The sequence below is a fragment of the Triturus cristatus genome, chromosome 11 (genome assembly GCF_964204655.1).
Source record: "Triturus cristatus chromosome 11, aTriCri1.1, whole genome shotgun sequence".
In the NCBI taxonomy this organism is placed as follows: domain Eukaryota; kingdom Metazoa; phylum Chordata; class Amphibia; order Caudata; family Salamandridae; genus Triturus; species Triturus cristatus.
This window is the reverse complement of record NC_140594.1, coordinates 989465695-989492131: the sequence shown is the minus strand read 5'-3', so window position 1 is coordinate 989492131 and position 26437 is coordinate 989465695. Positions and strand designations below refer to the sequence as shown.

General features: G+C 45.4%; 1 protein-coding gene across 6 annotated transcripts in view; it reads left to right on the top strand.

Annotated features, from left to right (window-relative positions):
* HLTF (helicase like transcription factor) overlaps nucleotides 1-26437 on the top strand; it is a 397768-nt gene that overhangs the window by 121076 nt on the left and 250255 nt on the right. For 4 of the 6 annotated variants that reach the window (XM_085635053.1, XM_085635051.1, XM_085635050.1 and 1 more), the window contains exons 11-13: nucleotides 12288-12369; nucleotides 13528-13604; nucleotides 16601-16684. In XM_085635053.1, the coding sequence (XP_085491179.1) occupies nucleotides 12288-12369; nucleotides 13528-13604; nucleotides 16601-16684 (243 nt within the window). The remainder of the gene's footprint in view (nucleotides 1-12287; nucleotides 12370-13527; nucleotides 13605-16600; nucleotides 16685-26437) is intronic. The other 2 variants (XM_085635054.1, XM_085635052.1) reach the window with 1 other exon arrangement.

Here is a 26437-nt window from a genome sequence, read left to right as displayed (position 1 = left end):
GAACTTTGGGTTCCCTTGCTGTCAACCCCATCTTCAAATCCAGCTGCTTCTTTTACAAAGCTATCATGATTAGCACCCTAACTTATCTTGCTGACAAGCTCACCATCTCTGGCGGATCTGGACACACCTGCAGCGAGGACATCATCAGAATGCAGACTAAGAAGTGTAAAAAAGCAAAAATAAAACCGCAGGCCTTTTCCATCTATGCACCCACAATCTGGAACATCATCCCTCATGCATCTGCACCATTCCAACCCCGCTCCAATTTAGGAAATAGTTGAAGATGCTCCTCTTAAAGAACAATACTTCACAGTATCCATCCACCACTCAGCTTCCTCTCCTCTTACTCATTGACTTTATGCTTGTCTTTGACCACAGCACTTCTTGACCTTTTGGCAAGGCTCGCGCAATAGAAACACCCTATTGTGTACATACATACATGAAATTTGATTTTCAAAAACGTTGGTCGAGCCGCTAACCTGTTTGTTTTTGATTGGTTAGTGTATGTTGTTTAACTGTTTGTATGTTGTTTGATTGAGGATGAATGTAGTATGAATGATGGAGGGTTCAGGTTTATAAAAATCTTGTGATGTTATTTAACTGTTGGATTGATACATTCATGTTTTCAATTTATTGATTAGAATTAATGTTTGCAATTTTTGCGACGGAATAAAAAGATTGTGTTTGTTGCTTATAAGCAATAACAAAGAAATAGATTTTCTTGTAAGCGGTAAATTAGATACTTTATTCCAATTTATGCCTCCAGAGAAGTTCGAATCAGGCTTCTACTGGCTGTTCTTTATCCTGAAGAAGGCATATGTTGAATTTTTCAAGATATTCTCAAATAGCTTCATGCATATATTGGGGATCTTCATATTAAGCTGTGGTGTACCTTTCATTTACTTCTGAAAGCTGTCAATATGCTAGGGACTGGACACTGGTATGCTTATGTTTTTGCTAAACTCTCCCTTTCCCTAAAGCTGCAGAAACCTTCTCCAATTATTCACTCTAGAACTCTCACATGAGACGTAGCTGCATTTTCTTTTAGAAATTGTCAGAAGGAAACTTATGCCGGTTGCTTCTCCACTATTTCCAATAGACCGAGTCATATTACTTTTAGTAGTCATCCTGGAGACCGGGGACATATGTATTGTCAACGAAACCCACTCATCGTACAAAAATCATTGATTGAAGTTGATGTGAGGTTGGCGTCTCTGTGTGGTTTTGTTCACCTATGGTACACCTACAATGAGGAAATTACCTAAATTGAGCACACAAATAGGTTGTAAAACTACAGAGTCCACAAAATCAAGCATCCAGACTCTTCCTCAACCTGAGGAAATTGGACATCACATCACTAGCGCGCAAAGATTTCATTGGCATCCAGTAGCACTGAATACAAAGCACAAGACCTCCAGTATCTGTGAGATTAAGTAAGGCAAACTGAATTACATAAGCCAGATAGATTTGTAAGAAACTTGGATGCAGGTGCTGAGCATTCAACCATGGAATGCATGGAGTCCAGCGTTCAGGATGCCTCAAAGTCTGACTACCTTCAGGAAAAACTGAAAACATGTCTGCTCAAAGAGGCTTTGCCATCCCTCTATGAAGCTTTTGGGGATTCCCATTCTTCTCAACTGACAAGGCTCCAAATAAGACAACGTGAGCACCAAGGATGACCCACCTGAGTAACCATCAAACTGCCCTAGATCTACCACAGATATTGTTTTAACTTCTGCTGAGTTAAGGGTCAAGTTAAGGTCTTTTTGCCTTTACTCTGCAGCACTATAAAGTGGCTACCATTGCAACCAGCACCAACAAAGCTAATAAATAAATTGTGTGTTGCCAAACAAATTGGAGTTCTCACACTTCTCAGTAAATAACTCTCCAGTTTAATAGCAAATTTGTTTTATGAAATTATATCACCAACAAAGGTATTGCTGAATAGCCGTGGCGATAAAATAGCCGCAAATTCTGTCTTTATGTCGAGCGTTATGAAAAGTTCACAGGATCTTTGGGAAAGAAGTGTCTGATAAAGATCCACGAAGCAAAACCAAAGGAAATGATGGACGGAGTGTTGAACATTGCAAGCACTCACCCCCAGTCAACTGATCTGGGTTTAATCCATCACCATTCTTTAGCCCACTCTGCCACCCGAGTTCAGACATGGCCATATGCAAATCAGTCTGACCCTGTGCCTCATGGGAACAGTCCAGCCCGAACTGCCAAGCCATGTCTTCCCTGGGCCGGAAACAAGCTTCCTAGGACCGGTTTCTGGCATTTCAGCCGTCTTCAGCCAGGCTTGCTTGAATCCAGTGGCAAAGTGAGCAAGGGACTCACGTCTGAGCATACCCTGCCAACTTATGGCGAACAAAGCAAAACCAAAGGAAATGATGGACGGAGTGTTGAACATTGCAAGCACTCACCCCCAGTCAACTGATCTGGGTTTAATCCATCACCATTCTTTAGCCCACTCTGCCACCCGAGTTCAGACATGGCCATATGCAAATCAGTCTGACCCTGGCCTCATGGGAACAGTCCAGCCCGAACTGCCAAGCCATGTCTTCCCTGGGCCGGAAACAAGCTTCCTAGGACCGGTTTCTGGCATTTCAGCCGTCTTCAGCCAGGCTTGCTTGAATCCAGTGGCAAAGTGAGCAAGGGACTCACGTCTGAGCATACCCTGCCAACTTATGGCGAACAAAGCAAAACCAAAGGAAATGATGGACGGAGTGTTGAACATTGCAAGCACTCACCCCCAGTCAACTGATCTGGGTTTAATCCATCACCATTCTTTAGCCCACTCTGCCACCCCAGTTCAGACATGGCCATATGCAAATCAGTCTGACTCTGTGCCTCATGAGAACAGTCCAGCCCGAACTGCCAAGCCATGTCTTCCCTGGGCCGGAAACAAGCTTCCTAGGACCGGTTTCTGGCATTTCAGCCGTCTTCAGCCAGGCTTGCTTGACTCCAGTGGCGTAGTGAGCACGGGACCCACGTCTGGGCATACCCATCCCACTTAGGGTAAAAAGCGTTACAACAAACAAATGATGGACGGAATGCTGACAATGCAGACATTCTCCCCCAGTCAAGAGATCTGGGTTAAATCCATCGTTCTTTTGCCCACTACGCCACCCCAGTTCAGACATGGCCATATGCAAATCAGTCTTGACCCTGTGCCTCATGGGAACAGTCCAGCCCGAACTGCCAAGCCATGTCTTCCCTGGACCGGAATCAAGCATCCTAGGACCGTTTTCTGGCTATCAGCAGTCATCAGCCAGGATAGCTTGACTCCAGTGGCGTAGTGAGCACAGGACCCACGTCTGGGCATACCCATCCCACTTAGGGCAAAAAGCGTTACAACAAACAAATGATGGACGGAATGCTGACAATGCAGACATTCTCCCCCAGTCAAGAGATCTGGGTTAAATCCATCGTTCTTTTGCCCACTACGCCACCCCAGTTCAGACATGGCCATATGCAAATCAGTCTTGACCCTGTGCCTCATGGGAACAGTCCAGCCCGAACTGACAAGCCATGTCTTCCCTGGACCGGAATCAAGCATCCTAGGACCGGTTTCTGGCTATCAGCCGTCATCAGCCAGGATAGCTTGACTCCAGTGTCAGCATTCCGTCCATCATTTGTTTGTTGTAATGATAAAGATCCACAGCCACCAAAAATGCTTAGTAACACTGAAAAAGCGCCAATACATCGAGTGGCAGGTGGCAATCCATCCCAAACAAATTCCCACTTTTCTGGGTTGTAGTCACACAGATAAAGCAGTAATGGAACGGGAAAAATACAGTAATGAAGATAATCTGAAATGCAAAAATAAACTGCAAACAACACTGTTCTAAAAAAAAAAAAAACCTGTGCATTAAACAATTTTTGCATTGCAATTCCTGAATTTTGGTAGAAATTGTGTCTTTCTGCATTGATTGCTTTGGAAAGAATAAAGGCAGTTTTGAGTATAATTGGGTTCCTTTTACTTTTGATAAGTTCAGATTTATTTTATTTCCAAAACCTAGGGGCATATGTATCAAACTCCCCTCTAGCGAATCCTAATTTGCGATATTTTGCGATTTGCAAATTAAGATTCGCTAAACGGGATGTAAAAAATAAATCGCTAATCATTTGCGATTACTTAAGTCGCAAATAAATCGCAGAATCCCGTATTGCGATTTCTTAATAGCGAAATTCGCAAATTAAGAAATCGCAAAAACGGGAATCTGCAAGCCTGGTGCAGGCTGATGACATCACAAACAGGAAACTGGAGTGATTGCCTGCACCTGCTCACCTGAGCCACACCCAGAGGCTGCTTGTGGAGTGTGAGGAGGCTTTCCTGGAGACAGCAACCAGCAATGGATCCCAAATAACAGCAGGGCAAGGATGCTGAGAAAAGAAAGCGAAAACACAAGTTTTCTGAAAAGGAGCAGGAGGTCCTCATTGAGGAGATGGTCTGCAGCCATGAGCTCCTCTTTGGGAAGAAGGCACTCAAAGTCCCAGAGGCCAGGAAGAGGAAAATCTGGCTCGAAATACAGAGCAAGGTGAATGCTGTTGGAGTCACCACACGTACCATCGAGGAGCTGTGCAAGCGGTGGTACGATATGCGCCAGAGGTCCAAGGAGAGGGTGGCAGCCAGACTCAAGGATGCCAATCAGACTGGAGGAGGACCATCCACTGCAGAGCAGCCAACCCCCCATGAGGAGCTCGTGGAGTCTACCCTCCTGCCTGAGAGCATTGGTGGTGTGGCTGCAATAGACAGCTCCGACCCCTCATCCAGCAGACAAGGTAAGATGCATGCAAAATCAATCTGCACTCCTCCCCATCCCTTGCACACTCCCCCAAATGCGCATAGTAAACTCCCAAAATGTCAATCCAGGCCAGGTCTTACAGCACACCCAGCAATGCATCATGGGACTCGTAGTACTGTCTGACTGTGTGTCCATGACACCATCAAAATGAAATGCAACATATGTGTTTTGGGGATCATTGAATGAAAATGTGTCAGAGGTTAGCCGTCAAAGAATTGTAACTTTATTGAGTGCCACATGCAGACAGTAACACAAACTCATGTAGTCCCCTTTACATCCACAGCACATGGCATGCCACAAGAAGACAGCGCAGAGGGAGAGGAGCCTGCAGACCCTGCGGACTCCAGCGATGACACAGACCAGCAGCCAATTCAGCGCAGGAAGCGCGCACATGTGCCCCCACTGCCTCCATTTGACGAGGAATTCCCAGCAACAGGCGATGACACCGACAGGAGAGAGGGGAGTCAGGGTGTGACAGAAATGCCCTGTCATGACGCACAAACAGCAAGGCAAAGGGCACAGGCCACATCCAGATCAAGGCCCAGGAACAGCACTGCAACAGAAGGAGAAGGGTCCGTGTTCTCCGGCTTGGAACAGTGCATGCTGCAGGAACAGCGCCTGCAAAGCAAGGCAATGCGGTCAATAAATCGCCAGCTATGCCGCATACATCAGGACAATAGGAACATGGTAGCGGCAATACATGAGCTCTGTGCCACTTTGAGGGACACCCAAGCTGCCAATGACAGGGCTGGACGACGTGCCAATGCACGCCTACACAATTATACAAAGGCAGTCAACCGCCTCTGCACCACCACCAGCGCACTCACACGCAGAAGCGTAACAATGCAGGTGGACATGGCACATTGCTGCCAGGACATAGCACGAGGGCTGGCGCAGGTAACCACTGCTGTGGAACAGCTGCAGACAGCCAATGCTGGTGGCAGCGCACTAATGGCCTCTGCTGAGAGTGAGGACACATCAAGTCGCAGCAGCATCACTCCAACCTTGCCAGGTGAAAGACGCCGCAGTGGCAGACAGGTAGCAGGCCAAGGGAGCACCATGGGGGGCACTCACCCTGGACGGCAGCGACGGAGGTGATCATCTGCGGGGACACTGCCTGCAACACGGGTGCATTAACCCGAAAAGGCTGTTTGCCCTATTACTTGTGCCTTCTCTGCACTGTGTGTACAACATGTGCTGGGGACAATTACTATTTCTTGCATGTGGAGTGTGATTAAACACTTGACACCTCATCAGGCTTTGTTGTCTCATTTCATCCATACTCACCTAAAAGTAGTTTTGTGTGATCTCAGTCCGTCTCTGGCGTCCAGCAGCTGCCCCAACTCCGGGTGCTGGTCTGGCAGGGGGAGCAGGGCGCTCGTCATCCGATGTGTCTGTATCGGTCACATCAATTGTGGTGCCTTTCCTCATTGCCATGTTATGTAGCATTGCACAGCTTGCCACAATTTTACAGCAGGTCTCAGTGCTGTATTGCAGTGTGCCTCCACTTTTATGCAGGCACCGGAAGCGGCTCTTCAGGATTCCAAAGGTTCGCTCAATGACGCAGCGTGTAGATCTGTGTGCCCTGTTGTAGCTCCTCTCACTAGCATTTGCAGGATCCAGGTATGGGGTCAGGATGAAGTCGCGCACTGCATAGGCACTGTCACCTGCATGGAAAAAAACACAATAGGTGAGTCAATGTCCCCCCCCCTCAACTGATGTAGTGGATGTATTGATGTGTGTAATGTAGTTACCGAGCAGGTACCCCTCCCCAAACTCTCCAGCACTCAGACGTCTGTGTATTCCACTGTGTCTGAAGATGAAGGAGTAATGTGTACTGCCGGGGTATTTGGCTACGATGTCTGTGATGTGATACTTAGCGTTGCACACAATCTGTATGTTGAGGGAATGGTAGCATTTCCGATTCCTGTAGACATATTCAGTTTCTGCTGGGGGTGTGATGGCCACATGGGTCCCGTCAATGCAGCCAATGACGTGGGGGAAACGTACAATCTGGTAGAAGTCCAGTATCGTTTGCTGTAATGCCTGTTGGGTGGTGGGGAAGTAAATGTGATGTGAGAGCCTCAGTAGCATTGCATCTATGAAGGCATGAAAGAAGCGCGAAAGTGCACTCTGTGACACCCCACCAACCTCCGCTATGACCCGTTGAAAACTCCCTGACGCCAGGAGGTGCAGGGAGCACAGGACCTGCACATGTGTGGGAATTGTTTGTGTCCTGCATGTAGGGTGCTCCAAGTGGGGTTTCCGCTCCTCAATCAGGTCCATTATGGTCTGTGGGTGCAGTCTGTACTTGTCATAGATGTCCTCTTCAGTGTTCTGGAACAGGGTGATGCGCAGCCTGAATGTACGTTCCTGTCTCTTTCTCCTCTGAGCAAGGGCCCAAATACGCAGCCTCCTGGCTATCACGAACATTGCTGCCATTGTGGGTGGGTCTGTTGCATTGTGGGGTGGTTTAAGTACCTTGCACCAGTTTACCACCTGCAAGCAATTGGTGTTAATAGCGATTTCTTAATTTGCGAATTTCGTAAAATCGCAATTTGCGATTTTTTTCATACATGTGCTTGCGATTTCTTAGTTAGCGATTTCTTTTTAGCGATTTTCGCTAAGCTAAGAAATCGCAACTTAAGTATTCGCAAGGAAATTCGCAGTTTTCATGTTTCACAGCCTAAGAAATCGCTAATTTAGCGATTTCTTATTTTTCTGTGTGGAAGTGTGTCATACATATAAAATAGCGAAAAATCAGTCGCAAACGCTGTTTTTTGCGATTCGCAGCGTTTGCGACTAATTTTTCCTTTCATACATATGCCCCCTAAATTTTAATGATACCCACTCCTGCAGATTCTAGAGGTTAAACCCTTGAACCTGGAGCCACTCTGGATCTGTTAATTATCCAGGCATACTTCTGCAACCAGAAAGATATGCCTTACGAAGTAGGATGACCTATTTTGTTTTTATTCAGACTCACTGTAAAGACCCTATAAAATGTGGCGCACTGAAAACGACAAGTGAGGTGGGACAATATTGTCCCCTCTAGAAACAAATTCTCCATTATTAATAGATTTACAGGATCTCTGTGCCATGGATAAGTCTTCAGATGTAGAGTTTGCTATTACAAAGTTACTGGCACTGGTGAAACGGGTATTATTTTCCACTGTGACAAAAAAAAGCATTATTCCACGAAAAGTGAATTTTTAGAGAATCTTTTTCTGGCCACCCTTTGTCAATACATAGAGGACTAATAATTATTGCCACAGTGAATAACCCCTGAAACCATAAGGTTTATTCTCAAATTTCTTAAAGATGGTCTCTTTTGATAATATAAATACCTTAATCTCGCTCAAGAAACTAACACAAAAGTATTCTAAATGTATGGATTACTGCAGCATCGAATTTACAATTTCGGAAAGTGGGATAAAATAAGAGTGAGAGAGATTTAATGCCTTGTTGGGTTGTGGCTAAATCAGGATATGGTTGAATTATCTTAATTATGGCTACAAGAGAGTAAATGCTTGTAGACAGATTTTAATATTTCCAGGAGACTTTATTAGTGCAGACTATAAATATTAATGTTCAGTTCTGCTCATTTGTATGTTATGAAATAATTATAAACGTATTGTGAGAAAGTGCCATCTTTCTTGCATGGTATGCCCGTACTTTTTGCTGAATTGCTGATGTACTTTGACTGAGTGTGCCCTGGGATCCTGCCAATCAGGTACCCAGGGCCTATGTTCCTACCCTAAAACTGTTTTGAAGCCTAAACCCAATTGGCATCTCTGGCCACATGTCAGCCCCTGGTAAATGGTACACTAGGTACCCAGGACCTTGTGACCAGAGAAGGCCCCTAAGGGCTGCAGCACTTATTGTGCCACCCTTCGAGGCCCTGTACCCTGACAGACGCACACTGCCCTTGCAGGCTGAGTGTCTAGGTGCGGAACAAAACAGAGAGTCGACATAGCACACATCCCTGTGTGCCATGCCCACAACACACACTGCCCTGGCATACCTCAGTCACCCCTCTAGTTGGGTGCCCTATACCAGTGGTGTGGGTACAGGTGCATGAGCCCTGTGCCCCTACAGTACCCAGGTCCATTCCTGGACACTGTAAGTGCAGTGCTGCCATTAGGAGTATATGGTGCTGGGAGGTCGTCAACACGAACTCCACAGCACCATAATGGCAACACTGAAGACTGAGAAGTTTGGTATCAAACTTCTCAGCACATTAAACCCGCACTGATGTCAGTGTGGGATTTAATGTACAATGCACGACAGAGGGCATCTTAGAGATGCCCCCTGAACCTAACCTACAATCCACGTCTTGTCTGAGGAGCTGCCTAGGCTGCCACACAGCAGACATGTTGCTGGACCCCTGGGTAGAGAGCCATCCCCTCTCCTGGGCCTGCAACAATGCACATCCTGGGCGAGGTGCTAGGTCTCCTCCCCCAGGATGGGCAGGGGAAGCTTCAAAGGCATGCCGCCTTTGTGAGCTTCTCCAGGCCACTTGCTGTACTCAGCAACTGGCCCCTACCGGTTCTGACCCCCACTCTGGCGGGAAGACTGGCCGGAAACCCCAAGGAAGGAAAGGGGGTGTGCCAGCCCTTGCCAACCCCACCCCTCAGGTGGGGGAGGCGAGGTGAAGCACATCTCCGGGCTCTCGCTATCTTGAAGATAGGGAGCCCTGCCCAATAAGGACTAGGCTACCGCCCTCCTCCCACAGGAGAGTGGCAGGATAGGGGGTGTCCCCACCCCAGGGAAGGGGCCCATTGGTCCCTGCCCTTTACCTACCTGTAACGCCCCTAAATTTAGTATTTAGGGGCACCCTGAACCTTCCTTCCTTCCTTCCTCAGATCCAGATTCCGAAAGAAGAACAAGAAACAAGAAGACCTGCAGTGCAGCTGCTAACAAGAGGAAGACACCAACTGATTTGGCCCCAGCCCTATAGGCCTGTCGACCCTCGAACCTGCTCCTGCTAAACCCCTGCATCTCCAGTGGTCAGCAACCTCAAAAACCCCAGAGGACCTGACTGCCTTGTGACTCTAATTAACTGGGACTCCCACGAGAAGTGGTACTGCTCAAAGCAAGTTACAAGCCCCTGGCATCAGCCAGGAACCGTGACTCTTGCACACTCTGCACCCGCCAAGCCTGGCCTGTGCCGGAGTGAACAAAGACCATGAGGACGTCCCCCCTGCGACTGTGACCTCTAATCCAGCACCCACGGACCCACCTCGACGCTCCTGACGACGCCTGCAGCCTCAGAACCAGAGACCCCTCCAACCGCGACCAGCAGAGGGTAAGGTTTCCCGTCGCCAAAAGGCAACCCTGCACCCGGCGCCCTGCGGCCCCCTGTGCCCAACTCCTGGGTGCCTACCTATCCTCCAACTTACCTCTCGAAGTGGTGGTCGCACCTGAAGAATCTTCGTCCTGAGCTTGCAGCCTTTGTTCGTCCTTGAGCTTCTCCATTGAAATCCATTGAGCGCCCGACGGCTCAAAAGCACCCTGCACCCAGCCGACTGAGTGCTCCTGGCAGTGCAACCTCTACTCTAATCTACTTCCTCACTTGCCCTGAGTAAGTGACCAGGAGCCCAGCTCCCACAGTCGCGTGGCCTGTTAGCCAGCAGCCACCAACCAAAGGCCCCCTGCCTCCCATAGGATAACATTGGGCCTAACTCTCTCTGCACCCGGCTGCCCCTGTGCCGCTGAGGGTGTAACAACCATACCTACCTGACCGTGGGAGACCCCTAAGATGTGCCCAGAACCTTAACTCTGCCAGTCGAGTACTTACCCAAAAGCCGATAACTCACTTTTCTTCCATTGGGTAACATTGACTGGTTTCACTTGGAAATTCTTCTAAGTGTCGAGTTTTACAACTTTAAAACATTCATCTAAAATCAGCCGAATAACGAAAACGAATTTACTCACCTGCTATCAGGAGAGATCCCAGTGCTGGATCTTGGTGCCCAGCACTGACCCTGCAAAGTAATTACAACCGTACTTACCGCAAACTTGATTTTCCTCCATAGGAAAACATTGCCAGGTTTTTGCCAGAAATTCTTCTAAATGTCGATTTTGCAAACTTACAAAAACGCATTCTTTCAACTGTTTACAGGAGATGCACCAGTGCTGGATCTAGGATCCAACACCGAGTTAGCAGGTAAGTAGGGTTATCATTACTTTTTCTATGTGAATTGCCTCCCATAGGATAACGTTGGTGATTCTATGTGAAAAGGTTTTTTTGTCAACTTTTAAAATACAATAATATTCCTTAAAAATCACAACTGTAACCAAAACGTTTTTACTCAACTGTTTACAGGAGATGTCCCAGGACTGAATCTAGGATCCAGTCCTGTGGTAAGAAAAGTAATCCAAAAAGTAATCAATTGCATTTAACTAGAAATTCCCATTGAGCTCAATGTATAATTGTGTTTGAAATTGTGTTGCCAATTGCAACAACTGTATCTATTGCATCCAAAGCCTATTGCCTATTGAAAGTATTTATCTAAAGCATCTCATTTGATACCTATTGTTGGTTCTAAAATAAAACAACTATATATTTTGATACAAAACCATTGGGCTAGAGTTCAGTTCTTGAGTGTGTGAGACCATTTGCTGACTGAGTGTGTGCAACAAATGCTTTACACTGTCCTCTGAATCTGCCTTACTGCTCGACCAAGCTACCACTTTAGAGAATAAGTTTATATCTAACTTTAGCCTCTGCCAAACCTCTGGGGACTGTGGACTCTGTGCACACTGTACCTATTTGGGAACAGTATATACAGAACCACTTTTTTACACGTATTCATTAAAATTATCATATTCATTAATATATTTTCTCTTTGTATTGCCCCCATTTAAATAGAAAAATGTTTTGAAAAAGGCTGCTGAAATTGACAGTCGCAATGCACTTTGGAATAAAAAACGAGCCATCAGAGATTACACTTTCTTTCAGTGAGACTCTGACTGTCCAGGTTAATCAGAGTTGTGGCAAACTACTGTATAATCAGACAGCATAGAGAAGTGATGCAAGGAAATAACACCCTTACCCCAATTGATCCACCTGATCTGCCCTCAACCTTCCTTTGAGAGTTTGGTGTGTAAACACAACCTCTTAGTGGAGGGCAATATATACTCTGTACATGTCACTTCCAGCAATGAATTGGGACACTGTTTTGAGCTCAGTGAGAACCATGTAGCTCCAGAGACAAGAAACGGCTAATACTTTTCCGGATCTACTCTATCACCTGAAACAAGAAGTTTTTCAGGAATCAGACAGGGCTCCTTTATCCTACAGAAAGAAAGTTACAAAAGGTAAGTAACTTGCTAATTTGTCCCAGACATGTATGATGCTTATTGAATGGAGATGCTGCGTTAATCAAGAAGCAATCTATTACCATTCTTCCTTTACTGCCTTTCCTTTGACTGGTTTTGTTTAATTTTTTGTTTATATTTTTTAATATGCAGTCCAAAATACCAAAGTTTGTGTAGATGTGAAAGAAAAAAGAATAGAGGCTGAACCAGAAACATCTGCTGGGCGCCCAAAAAGGTACACTCTTAAGCTATGATCATTTGTGCACTTCCATTGTAAGAAGGCTCCATGGATTCAAATGTTTTGATAGATTCACATCAATATTTACATAACCCAACTAAAAGCTAGTACATTAGCTATGACTTTCTATAAGTATTTTAACCTTTGGAATATTTTAATTTGCAAGATTACATACAAATAGAGCTGACCTTTTCTGCAGATTTCTGCAGGTTTTGCTACCTCAATCCCTCCTTTTGACACCTCTGCCGAACTCAGTACTGAAATGTCCCCATAGAATCAGCCCTCTCTTTTATCTGGCTGCACTCTCCCTCAACTCTTTTATGAATTGTTTCAATCGCTTCCATTTTGTTCCTTAGATGGAATTTATTACCCTTTAATTTGTCTTTTGTTGCTTTTTCTAGTGCAGCCTTTACCCCACTATTTCTGTCAGCTATGCTGCTGTGTACATCAAACCGATCTAAGGTGCTGTCGCACAACCAACTCTGCTTTTATAAAATGACAGAAGCTCGCATGCCCAAGGCCCTTGAAAAATGGGAGCCACAGTGTGAGACTTTATCACCACCTCACCAAATGGTACAATCAGGTTCCCAGTATAAGATTAAAGTCAACATTTTATGTTTCTTTTTTTCTTTTTATTAATCATGTAATATTTACACTACTGCCGATAGTAGACTATAGGTATGGTTAAATTTGTTTTTGCTCAGGCAAGTTTCCAGTAATTGCTTCCTTTTGACAGTTATGCACAGAAAAAAGACTGTTTTCTGCATATGTTGTCTACAAGTAATGACATTAAGACTAGCAACTAAAAAAATGACCCAGGTGAGTGCAAAATCCCTGTGATCACAAGCCTAGCTGGTGAAGGCCATAAACCCTTGCGGCCTGGACCTATACTGATCAGGCATGGAATCATTGCTAAAGTGGGATCTAAAAATAAGGCTCTCCCTTATCTTTATGGTCTGGAATGGGCAGCGGGAGAGACCCACACTTGGCCTAGCACAGGATGTCTACAGCAGACAGCCAGTGGCATCACACTTGCTTCTCGTGCTAACTCCTCCATTTTTGCTAATCTTCTGGGTAGCAATTATCCCCTGAACCAGCTCACCCATTTCATAAGTATGTTAGCTGTTAAGTTAATGTCTTGTTCTTTTATTTCAGGCAGCAAGCCAAAACAGTAATATATACGTTGAGCAGTGACTCAGAGGATGAAGAATTGAGGCCTTCAAAACCAAAAGGTACAATTTTTTTGTGTTTTTAATTGTCGCTTTATGATAATCATAAGCTCATTGTTTTCATACAGTTTTTGCACAGTAAGGTTTCTTATAAGAAGAGCTGTGTTATCTTCTTGTAACAGTAGGTCTTCCAGTGCCCTAAGAGCAAATCCCGAATATTTGAATGGTGCAACATACTTTGACAGATGTATTAGACAGTTTTTAAATACTTTAACAAATTAGCGTTATTATCATGCCATCATAGTCAAATATCTGAGCCTCTGTTTGCTGACATCAGAGAGTTGTTATGGAATATGGAATTGTTATGGAATAACAGACCCCAAGATTTCTGCCAATAGAGGCGGTTGAGAATGTCACTTGGGTCTCGGCATGATACCACATTGAGAACATTTGCTGTTAGTAAGACATATTGTTAGAATGTTGTTACATGCTCAGACCTACTTAATAAAATACATCAAGATTAGTTAGGTAGTGCAACATGATGCATTCAAGTGCTGGAACAGATTGCAGCACCAACTCATTTTTGTTTCTCTCATTGAATATGAATCTAAATTATACAGTTTCATCAAATTTACCAAGTGCACTGCATTTGCTGGGTTGTTCAAAATGGCAACCTTCTGGTGCCCCTGACTTCAGGTTAGGCGCGACACAGTAGCAATGTTGGCAAAAAGGCAAATAAGATCGCATATGTTGTCTCTTCTGGCAGTTCACAATCCACCCTGCCTTGCAGATTGCCTTTATCATAGTCACGATGGATCTTGTGGCTCACGATATACGAGAGTTGTGTCTGTATACCCAGCTTATATCTGAAAACCTCAATAAAATCTGTTTAAAAATAAAACTATGGCATGAGTCACTTTACTATCAATGAAGTCTCTAGACCTCAATTTCAATTGCAAGATATATCTTGTTACAAAAGAGGCTTTATTAAGTGTTTATAGTCTTATTAGTTTTATGTGTTTAATGCTGTCTCATTGCAGAGTAATATAATAAATTAATAATGTAAAAAGGCTATGTGGACCAATGAATTTTGGGTGGAAATGTATGTGTTTTAGAATATATATAGGTTGTGGGGGGATTTTTATTGTTTTGTGTTTGTTTTACAAGGATAACTAGTAAATTGTATGATATGTATGAGCTGAATTAATGTTCTTTTCAATGTTGTATTTCCATAAGAACGATTGGAAATGAACATTTTACAACTAAAAAAAGAGCCAAACCTGTTTTGGAGCAACTTATTATTTATCGTGAAATTCTGCAAGGACTACCAACACGCAACTCTTTTAGAAATTTCTCAACTTCTTATTTGTTCGGTTGGTGAAAACCCCAAAATTCTTCTTTAACCCTTGGTCTCATCTCAGGATCCTTCCTTTTGTTAGAACAGTTTTAAGACATCTGCAGATTCAGAAAGTCAACCCTTTGTTGTTTTTAATTGCCTCCCCTTCCCAAGCAGATGTGGCAACCATTGACTACCTATTGTTAGAACCCTCTCCCTATGACTTCTGCAAGAGTTGTAATACTTTATTTTTCCTATTCTCATATATAGGCAGACAAAATTATAAGAGTATCTGTACCAAAGTTTTATTTAGGCCTCTTCTGCACAGGTTACAGATAAGATGGCAAAGACTCACCCTGCAGGTGAATGGAGTGATCTTGTAAACACAGGGGCCTTAAGGATAAAACGCATGTTTTCTGTTCAGTGTTGTGACATATTTCAATATATATTAGTCTCCTTAGTGCCCAACTTTATTTCTTAAGACACACAATTGATGGACGGAATGCAGAACAATTCAAAACATTCACCCCCAGTCTACAGATCTGGGTTAAATCCATCATTCTTTTGCTCTCCATGCCACCCCAGTTCAGACCCGGCATGGGGAGCAAAAAACGATGGATTAAGCCCCAGGTCACTGTACTGGGGTGAATGTATGAATGTTCTGCATTCTGTCCATCAATTGTTCTTTTTTCATTTGTCACCCCGTGTGGGATGGGTATGTCCGGACATGGGTCCCGTGCTTTCCATGCCACTGGAGTCAAACTATCATGGCTGATGAGGGGTGAAACCCCGAAACCGGTTCTAGGATGCTTGTTTCCAGTCCAGGGAGGCCCTGGCCTGGCAGTTCAGGCTGGACTGTTCCCATTGGGCGCTGGGTCAAGACTGATTTGCATATGGCTGGGTTCAAACTGGAATGGCATGGGGAGCAAAAAAAGATGTATTTAGACCCAGATCTCTCTACTGGGGTGAACGTATGACATTGAATTACATTCTGTCCATCAACTGTTGTTTTTGCATTTGTCACCCTGAGTGGGACGGGTATGCCCAGACGTGGGTCCCATGCTCTCAGTGCCACTGGAATCAAGCTATCCTGGCTATCTTTTTGCACTTTATTGCTTAGGCAGAGAAGAGACTCTGTAATCTGTGTAGAGGGAGCAGAAACCATCTTTTGTGGGTTCTGTCTTTCTTGGAGATTTGAAAAGATAACACTTGGGCTGTGTTGCTTACTTTTGCTAGATGGTTACTGAAGCTTGACAATTACAGCTTAGGCTTGGTTAGAATGATCACTGGTTTAACATAGGTTTTGGATATATGTTTTTCCTTCAAATTTCCTAGAAAAATCCTTAAGAAACGAATTGTAAGCAGCAATAATATCATTTTGAAAGAAAAAGCTATTTTTAGCATTGTGCTCCTTCTTTGGGTTTCTTATCTTCTCTCAACATTCCCCCATATTGTGGGCTTTTGAGTGTCTCTGATTAGAAAAAATGGGAACTAAGAAGAATGTGTGTGATGTGCCATTTATACCATATGGTTAGACCTGTCAGAGTAATGCTGCACATGTTTAACACCTTCTGAGTGGGTACTGTTCCCTAGCACAGTGATAACATGAAAACGGTTTCAAATAGTCCCAAATTGTCATCTTGGATATTTCTGCATGACCTGAGATGTGATAACATTAAAAAGGGTGTTTTTTTCATTGTAACGTGTGTCTCTAACTTTGCAGTTCCCTGTTTACAAAAAGATGAAGACTTTGCAGCAGCTTTAGCTGGAGCAATTAGTTCAGTACGAAAGAAACCTAAAAATAAAGGTAATAAAGACTTGCATTTGTGAGCTTTACTAGCTTCTGAAGTGATGGTACTTAATTCTCTTTACAGTTTTGTACTTATAACGTCCTCCTCGCATCATTAGTTTCACGTTGGACCAGATCTTTTATGTTCGATGCTATATTAGCTGTGAAGCTTTTGGTAAGCAATATGATTTGCGGGGAAATATGTGCATAGTGTATTTTAGTTTCACATGGATAAGAATCTTCAGAATTGTTTTGGGGGACATTTTTGAGAATGAAATTGTCATATATTTTTCTCATCATATTTGACCCAATTAGAGTGACACGATGAGACTGTAGGCAAAAAATTAGTGCGTGTGCATATTCAAAATATATAAATGTTGATTAAAATGAGGAAATTAATGAAGAAATGAATGATAATATTAAGAATTTACTTTTGGTAAATAATAAAGTGTAGACAAATAATGTTTAAAGGTGCTTTCCAGAATGTTAACATTTGATTATGTGAATGACACACTGGAATGGTAACACCTTTCCAGTCATAGTTCATGCATTACTCGTCTACGGTGTGGCTTTTGTCTCGGAGTCCGTCCCTGTGATGTTGCCCTTCCAAGATGGTGCCCTTTGTATTGTTATTCATTGCACTGATTGCTGCTAGGGGGCATTTGGTATCCATATGTTCGAGGCATATGGGCTGCAGATTACACACTATGCATAGATCGCCATCTGGTGTTGGGCCCAGATGTTTGCACTTGTTTTTATCCTGGAAAGTCTTTGGAAGTCACGAGATAGGTGACTCCTCCTTTGAATCATAGTGCGCATGGGCATCTGCTCCATCCTCAGATTGTTTTTTTTTTTCCGCCATTGTGCTCGGATGTGTTTCTCGCGCTCCAGTTCGGAACCGTTACCGGTTTTCTCTTTCGACGCGCAATCCTTCCCTTTTCGACGGTATTGTCTCGATCGCGTTTTCCCAATCCACTCGACTCTCAATGACTTCGAAGTCTTCGATTCCGGTCGTCGACGAAGGCCGTCGGGCCTACCTGGGCCTTATCATCTGGCTCATGGAAAGGACGCCATTCAAAGAGTGTCCTCGATGTGGGTCGAAGTTTCCCCACACCGATCTGCATGAGGTGTGCAACCTCTGCCTCTCACCGGAGCACGAGGCCAGAGACTGTCCAGCTTGCGCCTCTTTCCGCTCCAAGAAGACGATTCGGGACCGACGAGCTAGAAGAACCATGGCTCGCTCATTGTCTTCGATCCCCGATGACATCTTCCAAGAGGGCGTCGATGTGCCAGAGCAGGGGCGGGTCGAAGAAGGCCTTGTCAGCGCCTCCGAAGCTGATGACTCCGACGTCGAGGACATCACTCCAGCACAGAGGATCGTGAGTACAGACGTCGACCCCGACCCCAACCCCCCCTCGACACCATCTAAAAAGGCTTCAGTCACACCTTCACCTTCGGGTCCAGGTGCATACCGAGAGACTGCTTCCCATGCCCCGCCTCCAGGCCCGGTAAAGAAGCCTACTAAGCCTTCAGGTGACTAGGGCTCAAGCCAGCCTACCCTCAGTGCCGAAAAACATCCACAGGCACCGAAAAAGAAGTCGTCTTCTTCCTCATTCACGCTGACCGCTGCTTCCACATCCAAGCACTCTGCATCGAAGACTGGCACTGGCTCCACGACACCGACAACACACTCGGAGCCGACCAAAAAACTGCCACCAAAGGGCCCCAACTCCCATGCTTCGAAGCCGAAAAAGACCTCGGAACCGAGAAAACAACAGGTTCCATCGGCCAAACACTGGAAAACCGCACGGTTCCAAACCCAGAACCGCTACTAAGTCGGCGCCGAAAAAGCCTACGGAACCAACACCATCGGCACCGAAGGATCTGCCTCCCACAGAAGAACTGTTTCGCCCAGATCCTACCCAAAAAACTCTTGTAAAGGATCCTAAGACTGGTCACTTGATGCTTAGCTTCAAGAAGCGACCACTAGATACGCCTGCACCGGCTCCACCACCTAAAAACAGAGATTTTGCTACATCTCCATTAAGGATCCCTTGTCCTCTTCCTCCTCCTCATCCTCCCCCACTACACCATCCCCTACTCCAGTAGATGATGATGATAACACCTCGGATGATGCAATGGGAGGTGCGGACAATCAACCACTAGGAGACCCTAGTCCTACTGACTCCCCCGACCCCTGGGATGATTATAGCATCCCAGACGTCCCTTACATCCCACAAAAGGACATCTATCCCTCCAGGCCTTCCCCCCCAGAGGACACTATCGGCATTAACCAGCTCCTCCACAGAGCTTCCCAGTACCACGGGGTTGACCTACACACAGACCCCGTGGAGGAAGATTTTCTCATGGACACTTTTGACACCACACAAAAATCCACCTCGATTTTACCCAGGCTTAAGGGGGTCCTTAAGCATGCACCAGAGGTCTTTAAAGACCCGGTCAGGGCTCGAGTCATCAACCCTAGAATCGAAAAAAAGTATAAGGCCGCCCCTACTGATCCAGCCTACATTAAAGGCCCCGCACCACTAGACTCCCTTGTAGTCTCCAATGTGCGAAAAAGAGCCAATTCCCAATCATCAGGTGACGCACCACCACCAGATAAGGAATCTAAACTCCTGGACGCCTCTGGCAAATGAACGGCATCACAGGCGGCAAACATATGGCGCATTGCCAATACTCAAGCGCTGTTAGCTAGGTATGACAGGGCACATTATGATGTGCTTGAGTCCATAATGCAGCACCTCCCAGATAGGTACAAAAATAGGGCCAATTAACTCATACAAGAAGGTAAAACCATTACTAACACCTCCATCCGTTGTGCCTTAGATGTAGCAGATACCGCCTCAAGGGCAATAAACACCAGTGTCCTCCTGCGTAGGCATGCCTGGCTACGCATTTCAGGTTTCAAACCTGAAGTCCAGAGTTCCATACTCAATCAGCCATTCGATGAGCAGCACCTATTTGGCCCTAATGTTGACGTATCCCTTGAAAAAATGAAGAAGGATACCGACACAGCTATATCTATGGGAGCCTTGCAGTCGCAAGCTCCCAGACGTTTCTTTTGTCGCTCATCCTTCAGGAGCACCCCCAGAGGCTACTCCTTGGATAGCCCCTCCACTTCTTACAAGGCTGCCACCCAATCCACCTTTACTAGAGATTACCAAAGAGGTGGTTACAGGGGGAACAAAGACAAAGGCAGAGGCAAAACCAACAACTCCCGCTCTGCCTCCACCCCCACCCAATGACTTCCCTCCACTTCCCCCAGACCATCCACTCCAGTCGGGGGAAGACTCCTACAATTCCTTCCTGTCTGGACCAACATCACCTCAGACAGGTGGGTGCAACAGATAATTCAATCAGGTTACTGCCTCAAACTAACATCTATCCCCCCAAACATACCACCCAAACAGCGTCCAATGTCACAAGAACATTTATTACTGCTAAAGCAGGAGGTAATCTCCCTCCTACAAAAAAGTGCAATAGAACCAGTTCCTCTGCACCAACAAATCGATGGAGTTTGCTCCCTGTATTTTCTCATACCAAAGAAGGACGGCTCTCTAAGGCCTATTCTAGACCTAAGACCCCTAAACCTATACATACACTCAGACCATTTCCACATGATCTCGCTCCAACAGGTCCTTCCTCTGCTTTCACTGGGCGACTTCCTTGCTACCCTAGACCTCAAGGACGCCTATTTCCACATTCCCATTCACGCCGCTCACAGGAAGTATCTCAGATTCGTAGTGGACGGTCAGCACTATCAATTCAAAGTACTCCCATTTGGAGTCACAACAGCACCACGAGTGTTTACCAAGTGCCTAGCAGTGGCCACAGCACACCTAAGAAGACAGCACATTCATGTCTTCCCATATCTAGACGACTGGCTCATAAAAACCAGCTCCTACAACCAGTGTGTATAACACACTCACGCCACTATCCAACTACTCCACGACCTGGGGTTCACAGTAAACCACACCAAGTCCCATCTGCAAGCGTTCCGACACAACAATACCTCGGTGCCACAATAGACACCTCAAAAGCATTAGCCTATCCCAGTCCCGCCAGGATAGCAAGCATGCAGTCTCTTCTCACCAAATTCTAACCGCAACACTCTTTTCCAGCTCGAGTGTTCATGCAACTCATAGGGATGATGGCCTCTTGCATATTCATAGTACCTCATGCAAGACTCCAGGTGCGTCCTCTCCAAGAGTGCTTAGCACACCAATGGAACCAGGATAAAGGTCAGTTAACAGATCTGGTGTTGGTAGACGGTTGTACTCCTTGCTCTCTGCAGTGGTGGAACACCAAGAACCTTTCCAAAGGACGACCGTTCCTAGAGCCGGTTCCTCAAATAGTTATGACAACGGACGCATCGCTCTCCGGCTGGGGAGCTCACCTACTACATCACACCATGCAGGGCAGGTGAACACCTCAACAAAAGTTACTCCACATCAACCAACTGGAGTTACTAGCCATATTCCTAGCCTTAAAAGCATTTCAAAAACAAATATCAGGCAAGACTGTCTTAGTCCGCACAGACAACATGACAGCCATGTACTACATACAAAAACAAGGCGGACACACTCTCTGCAGCTCTGTCAGCTAGCACAGAACATATGGAGGTGGGCTATACCTCAGAAACTTTTTCTCCTAGCCCAACATGTCCCAGGAGTCCAAAACACCATAGCCGATCTGTTGAGCCGTCAAACACAACAGATCCACGATTAGGAACTTCATCCGCAAGTTCTTCAACTGTTTTTTCAAATGTGGGGGCAACCACAGATAGACCTCTTCACCACCCACGAAAACGCCAAATGCCCAACCTTCGCCGCCAGATATCCACACCCATTGAACAAAGGCAATGCGATATGGATGAACTGGTCAGGCAGATCTGCGTACGCTTTTCCGCCTCTCCCACTCATTCCACTAGTGGTGCGCAAACTACAGCAACATTCCTTAACTCTCATCCTAATTGCTCAGACTTGGGCCAGACAACCGTGGTACACCACATTGCTGGAACTCTCCGTAGTTCCGCACCAGATGTTACACCTCTCTCCACGCCTCTTAACCCAGAATCATGGAGAGATCAGACACCCAGACCCAGCTCAACCTTGCGATCTGGCTCCTCGGGTCCTAGAATTCGGTTACCTTAACCTTCACCCTGACTGTATGAACGTCATTAAAGAAGCTAGACGGCCTACCAATAGAGCATGCTACGCAGCCAAGTAGAAACGTATTGTTATATAGTGTCAAAACAACAACACCAATCCCCTAGATGTGTCTATCCAACACATCATCGGCTATTTACTACACCTCCAAAGATGCAACTTGGCTTACACTTCAATTAGACTGCATCTTGCTGCCATAGCAGCATATCTACAAAATAGACAACATCTATCACTTTTCAGAGTACCTGCCATAAAAGCCTTTATGGAGGGCCTCAAAAGAATAATTCCCCCCAGAGTACCACCTTCACCTGTGTGGAATTTAAACATTGTTCTCACAAGACTAATGGTCCTCCATTTGAACCTCTAGATCAGTGTTCTTCAAGCTGTGGGGCGCACCCCCCAGGGGGGGGCGCACCACCATCCCAGGGGGGGGCGCACCACCATCCCAGGGGGGGCGCGCCACCATCCCAGGGGGGGGGGGCGCGCACTCCACCCGAAAATATGATGGCTGATATTCGGCCGTAACGGAGGTTTTGAACACAGCGGGATGGCAACCCTCACACCTTCAGCCCTTGATGAGCTGTTAAGAGGTGCTTGAAGGTGACTGAGAGGGAGGGGCTGCAGCTTCAGGCGCAGGGGCATCTATTCAGATGCAAACAGCCCTGAATGCGTCTCTGCAATTTAGAGGGGCCTCACACATTCCCTTTCTGCCCAGTGCCCCAAACATCCTAGAACCGGCCCTGATTACCCCGAGGCAGCACGTGGTTCTCTTCACAGAGCTTAATTACTGTCACTAAATTGTAAGCAAACCTGGGTTCTGCAAACATGCAGTCTATAATTGGAATAAAATTAAGAAATGGCACAATCGCACCCACACTGATTAAACAAAGTATGGAGGACAATCAGTTAAATCAGTTCTCTTGGAGTATCTCCTTTAAGTACTGTACATCACAGTGGGGGATGGCAAAACTAACATTTTGGAAAGAGAGCCTGTCTTCTCGTTGTCTTGTCCAGGAGGGGGTGAGGAGCCCTACCCCTCCCTGGGATACTTGAAAACTGCATGCCCACCCCTGTGCCCACCCCGGTGGATCCTGTCCCAGTCCTGGAATGGCTCCTGCAGCAAGGGTGAAGTTCTTGATGGGCATCTTCTCAAAAAGGCTCAGCTCAAAATTAATATGAAAATGTGGGCGAGTGAGTAAGTGAAGGGATGGATGGATGGCTGGATGAATTAGTGAAAGGGTGAATGGATGAATGAAAGATTGAATAGATGGAGAATGAGAGAGGATGGATGGATTGATGAGTGAGTGGAAGGATGGATGAGAGAAAAGGTAAATAGCTGAATGTATGGGTGGAAGGGTAGCTGGATGGGTAAAAGGGTGGATGGATGAGTGAAATGATGGATGAATTGATAAGTGAAAGGGTGGATGGAAGAATGAGTGAAAGGGTGGATGAGTAAGTGAAAGGGAGGGTAGATGGACAAAAGGATGAATAGATGAGTGAAGGAGTGAAAGGATAGATGGATGAGAGAAAGGATGGATGAGTGATAGGGTCAATGGATGGATTAATGAGTGGATGAGTGGGTGGATGGATGGAAGGATGGCTAAGTGAAAGGGTCGATGGAGAGGGAAAGGGAGGATGGATGGATGACTGAAAGGGTGGATGGGTGGAAGGATGAGTGACTGGGTGGATGGATGAGTAAGTGAAAGGATGGCTGGATGGGTGAAAGGGTAAATGGCTGGATGGATGAGTGAATGGATGGGTAGAAGAGTGAATGGATGAGTGTACAGATGGATAGGGTGGATGGATGGATGAGTGAAAGGATGGATGAAGGAATGGTTGAGTGAAATGATAGATGGAAGGATACATGATGGATAGGTTTGCAAATGGTTGAATATGTTTGGATTTGGCTGGGCTTACTTATATACTATGGCGTGACCTCCTCTGATGTGTCTGTAAAACGTACCTATTGTCCTGAAGTTTTGTCCTGAATTTTGACCTCCTGTCCTGAATTTGTGTCATAAATTTTGACCCTTTGTCCTGAATTTTTACACTCACCATCCTGAAAATGGCAGTTGGTCACCCTAAACTAAACGTGTCTCCTTTTGGTGAGGAATCAGGGCGCCTGCCACTCTTACTCACGCCGCCAGCTTGGGGCACACTAAATAAGTTTTCTTTCATTCAAGTTCTGCTGCGACGTATAAAAGAGATCACTGTTGACGTGATGTAGGTAGCTGCAATGTGAGAATCGAGACGGGAGGGGAGGAAGAGTAAAAACAATTTGCACACATTTTATCTTGGAACATTTTGTTTGTTTTGAGCTGTGTAATAAGCCTGTCATTAACCACACCCACTAACAAACCTACAGTTCACTAAACTCCTATTGCGTTGAACATTATTTGCCGGATATGGCCCGGGATATTGCCCGGGATATGGCCCGGGATATGCGGGTGGCAGTCCATTATGTAGTGTACAAGATTCCAGAAATTTCTGTCAGGTGGTGGGGGGGCCGGACATTTCAGAAAATTCTGTTGGGGGGGCTCAACCTACAAAAGTTTGAAGACCTCTGCTCTAGATAAATGTGAACTACAATTCTTAACATGGAAAGTTGCTTTCCTAGTAGCTATTACTTCTTTACGAAGAGTTACCGAACTACAAGCACTAACCATTCAGGAACCCTTTCTGCAGATGCATCATAATAAGGTTGTTCTCCGAACTAATCCTAAATTCGTTCCTAAAGTCATTTCTCCCTTCCACCTCAATCAATCTTTGGAGCTGCCCGTATTCTTCTCGCAGCCACAAACAGTCGCAGAAAGAGCTCTTCATACCTTAGATGTCAAAAGAGCATTGCTTTACTACATAGATAGAACACAACCCTTTCGTAAGACCAAACAACTTTTCATGTCTTTCTCACCACTACTCGAGGACAACCCCATATCATAATCTGGAATAGCTAGGTGGATTATCAAATGCATACACATTTGCTACCACAAAGCAAAACGTACATTATCTGTTCCTCCTAAAGCCCACTCTACACGAAAGATAGGGGCTTCAATGGCATTTTTAGGGAACATTCCCTTAGATGATATCTGCAAAGCAGCTACATGGTCTACACCGCACACATTCACAAAACACTATTGTGTAGATGTGCAAACTAAACAACCAGCTAGTGTGGGCCAGGCTGTACTCAAAACACTATTTCAAACTACTGCAACAGATACTGGTGGTCGCCGCTAAGAGGGGATACTGCTATACAATCTATGCATAGTGTGTAATCTGCAGCTCATATGCCTCGAACGGAATATGCTACTTACCAGTATGCATCTGTTCTTGGCATGTAGAGCTGCAGATCTACACACGCCCGCCCGCCTCCCCAGCTACCTTTATCTGTTCCAGTATTATCTTATTTAGATACAGCATACATCGGCATCTTTCCTGTTTTCTTACAAAGCTCCATAATTTCCCTGCTGGCGAAAAACAATCTGAGGATGGAGCCGATGCCCATGCACTATGATCCAAAGGAGGAGTCACCTATCTCGTGACTTCCAAAGACTCTCCAGGATAAAAACAAGTGCAAACATCCGGGCCCAACACCAGATGGCGATCTATGCATAGTGTGTAGATCTGCAGCTCTACATGCCAAGAACAGATGCATACTGGTAAGTAGCTTATTCCTTCTCCAATTGCCATAGCTTTAGGGCTGAGGGCCTGTATTACCAAATATTGCCCGCTTCTCTCCTCTCTGCTTGACCATGTTTAATCCTGGTGTGTGGTCGTGAGTACCCTTGACAATTAGTCAAGGAAGTTTTCTGCTCCAAGCTGATATTGTAGGAATATGTTACATTCTTGAAGTTGTGGATCCCATTTCTTAACTCTTGGTGGTGGGTAATGTAGCATTCTTGTAAAAGGGATATTAACAGCTTGTGATCTGTTATTACACTGAATCGGTTTCAGTTAAAATAGAGGTGAAAATGTAGACAACTCCACTTTATGGCAATTGTTTCTTTCTTTAAGAGTAACATTATCTTGATCTTTTAGGGTTCGATTGGAAAATGCGATATGTGCCCCTTCATCTGTTTTACTGTCTCTATAGCAGCACAGCCACTAACTCACAGGAACAAGGTGATTGCTTCATGCAAAAGAGCATCCTTGCTTCTTGGAAGGCTCTCTCATGCTGTTCCGGCCAAGACTCTTACGTTTTGCCTCTCTTCATTTATCCGTGAAGTTCCATTAAGGTGGCTAGGTTTCTACTGTACCTCATGCAGTATGTAGCCCTCTTAAGGAAAACATGTACTGCCGTGGCGATAAGAGGAGGGCATGCTGTTTTTATGTCTCACATGTTTTTCAGGTAGGTACTTTGTGGAGAATACATAGTCAAAGAATTTCAACATATCTTTCAGGAATTTGAATTTTTGCAATTCCTTGTGGAGCGGTACTCCACAGTCGCACAATTTCTGTATCGCAGCCTTTAGTGTTTCATGGTTATCTGAAATTATGGTTTCATATATAATTGTCATCATTCACCTTCATTACTCTGGATTTCCCTGCCAGGACTTCTAAAGTGGAGTTATGTAACAACTTTGCT